This window comes from Athene cunicularia (genome assembly GCF_003259725.1).
Source record: "Athene cunicularia isolate RWA chromosome 8 unlocalized genomic scaffold, athCun1 chr8_part1, whole genome shotgun sequence".
NCBI classification, from domain to species: domain Eukaryota; kingdom Metazoa; phylum Chordata; class Aves; order Strigiformes; family Strigidae; genus Athene; species Athene cunicularia.
The window spans coordinates 6,698,170-6,700,972 of NW_020799109.1; the positions used below are offsets into that span (position 1 = coordinate 6,698,170).

General features: G+C 43.2%; 2 protein-coding genes across 2 annotated transcripts in view; one reads left to right on the forward strand and one right to left on the reverse strand.

Annotated features, from left to right (window-relative positions):
- The window catches only part of LOC113483056 (protein zyg-11 homolog B), a 23,228-nt gene extending 22,453 nt beyond the window's left edge, over nt 1-775 (reverse strand). The window contains exon 1 of the mRNA XM_026854283.1: nt 44-775. Coding sequence (XP_026710084.1) covers nt 44-142 — 99 coding nt within the window. The 5' untranslated portion in view covers nt 143-775. The remainder of the gene's footprint in view (nt 1-43) is intronic.
- A 1,833-nt stretch (nt 776-2,608) lies between these two features.
- Nucleotides 2,609-2,803, forward strand: part of LOC113482812 (cytochrome c oxidase assembly factor 7) — a 3,097-nt gene continuing 2,902 nt past the window's right edge. The window contains exon 1 of the mRNA XM_026853879.1: nt 2,609-2,698. Coding sequence (XP_026709680.1) covers nt 2,609-2,698 — 90 coding nt within the window. The remainder of the gene's footprint in view (nt 2,699-2,803) is intronic.

Sequence of the window (2,803 nt, forward strand, 5' to 3'; positions counted from 1 at the left end):
TTTTTTTTTTTCCTCCTCTTCCCCCCGTTTTTACCCCCCCGACCTGGAAGTGAATCTGCCTCAGCCGGCCGGGAAGCAACGCCGAGCCCGCCTCCCTTAAAGGGGCCGCGCCAGGGACACGCTGCCTACTCTCCGGCTTCATGGGAGCCTTAAAATCCAGGGTTAAGGGTGAAAAGCCTAAAGTGTGAGGAGAAGGGTCTATTATTCAACAAAGCGCATTGGCCTCGCGTGTTACGGTGTGTGTGAGACGCCTCTTTGCTTTCATTTTAGAGCGAGGATGAAGCAACACCGAAGCGCCGGTGAGTCTGTCCAAGCGGAGGCTGCTGAGGACCGAAGCAGTTTTCTAGCAGTTCCTTGCCTTTGGGTAACCTCTCGCAACCAGGAATTCAGCGTCAGCTTGTTGCTCACAGATCAGCCTTTGTAATTTAAATGTTTCCTGCCTAAACTAGTTAATGCTGGTAATATGAATAATTACCTGCTCCGGTACAATAGGTTTTGCCACCTGCTTCGAAGCTGCAGAGGAGCTTTGCCATAAGCTTTTATACAAAATAATTTCAGGTTTCAGATACAGTAGTAATGGAAACCTGTCTCCCAACAAATACATAGTATAATGTATTGTTGGTAAAGAGAATACAGTTATTTTTTTGGTTTCAGGATGGAAAGTAGAGTGCTACAATTACCCTGTCCAAATACAATGCAATTATAAAGAGTTTACCATTAAACCTTTTAAAGAATTGCTGATCCTACACACAGCAGTTTTGAACAATGGTTGTTTGCAAGGCAGCAAAACACATAAATAAACTTCAAGAGACAATTGCTAAAATAATTTGTGTCCATCATTACAAGATGACAAAGTATTCCAGAAATATCTAACACAATTTTGCTTCTTTAGGGATTACGTAACAGAGGTCAGTTATAGTCCCAATTCTGTAGATTAGGATGTTGAGGCAGAGAAAATAAATTGCATGCTCAGGGTCTGACAAGAACAGAATCAAAAGTTCTCATGTTCTGAATGAAACCACTTAAAAATCTAATCTGCTTAGAAGAAATCATTTATATAATTACAGACAGAAATTATTTTAGACTGGGGGGGTTGTGTAGTACTGTTAGTCCTAGTCTATTACATGTGTCTTCCACCTCCTAATGTCTTTTGGAGCTTGGAGGCTGTTTTTTCCACACCTGTTGACAAATTCACTCATTCACTTTAACCTGAGTATCACCAGATACCTTGTCTTTGACTTCTTTTTCTCATTCCATCTGGATTTATGATAGGAACTATCTTCCCTTCTCCTGCCTGGGCTCAGATGGTGAAAACTTTAAAACAACAGACTGATGCCCTGCTCTCAGTGCCTGTTCTTGGCCTGTCCCACTGTACTCAAGAGCCGCAGCAGCAAAGGAAGCCTTGCTGCACCACTTTGCTCCTAGTATGGAGAGGCCCTGCAGTTGAGCTGGCACTGACTCAACATCCGCATCAGAAACCTGGCAAAGACAAAATCCCAGCAAGAACAGACTCTTCAAGGATTTAAACCAACAAACTCAAAGAATTTCTACTGAGCCTATGCAAACTGAAAATTTTCAAAGCCAGATTTTCAGAGAAACAGTGTTACTGTTAGAGAAGCAGTTCAACTTCCAAAGGCCTTCTCTAGAACAGAGGACTTGATACAAAAATTCACAGATAGCAGTTAGCATGGGCCAAACTATGTGTATCTGCTTACGTGCCTTCTTACAGACATGTTGGTGGTTTTGGTCAATACATTTTCAAAACAAGATTTTAGCTTCATGTGGACAAGGTGTGTTAACACCAACCCAAATGGTGAAAAGTCTGAAAAGTTTTAAAGAAGTACTTTAACAGAAGTTGTAACTGGCATTTTGGCAGATGTGTGGCAGGTAGTGCCATCAGTCCAACCAGCAACGGTTCTTGCAATTAGCTCCAGCTATTAATAGACAATCAGTTTTTTTTCCTATGGGAGCCAATGCACAGGATTTAACCGAGTTCTGTGTATCCCAAAAGCTTGACAGGCTGGTGTTATGTCCCAGAATGATTTGGGACAAAGCATTCTCAAATATTCTTTGAAATTCATTTTAACTTAAACGTTCTTTGAAATTAATTTTAAGCAATTTGTCACATAAATGTCCAACCTGCTGCTATACTCCCAGAACACTGTGCTCAAAACTGCTGGAATTGGATAATGTGCCATTTTGTATAAGTATTCTAATATCACGTCTGGCTTAAATTCATCTGTAACTGGAGAACTAGGGTTTGGTGTGTGGTGTTAATGTCTTACCAGCCTCTGGGTGTTTTTAACAACCCTGGCACTGCCCGCTTGGACACACTTGGATGCAGATTCCACCTCTTCAAAAAGCATCTGTAGGATCGATTGTTGTATCAGAAGAAGGAGTGGGTGCTGATAACAGTCGCTAGCAGCAACTCTGTTCTGAGTTGAAAGTTATTTGTCTGTTAATCACACAAAATCACGCAGGCAATGAGTTGGAGAATTGGTAGGAGCAGCCCTGGCTTCTGGGCCACGCAAACTGTATTAATGTATATGGTAGTGCCTCAATTTATGGATTTGATTGTCCTGAATAAGACCTCAGAAATATGTATCCAATGGCGCAAAACTCTGAAAGGCAAATACTAAAAGAGCAGTATCGCTTCAAACTCCGGAAGTGTCAAGTCCGTGGTGATCCCGAGGGCGAGGTGAGGCAGTGCCCGCGAACACAGGCACCTCCACCGCCGGGCGTTCTCGGGGCCGTTCCGGGGTGGCGTTGGCCGGTACCTCGCCGGTGGCGGAGGCGGGAGGAG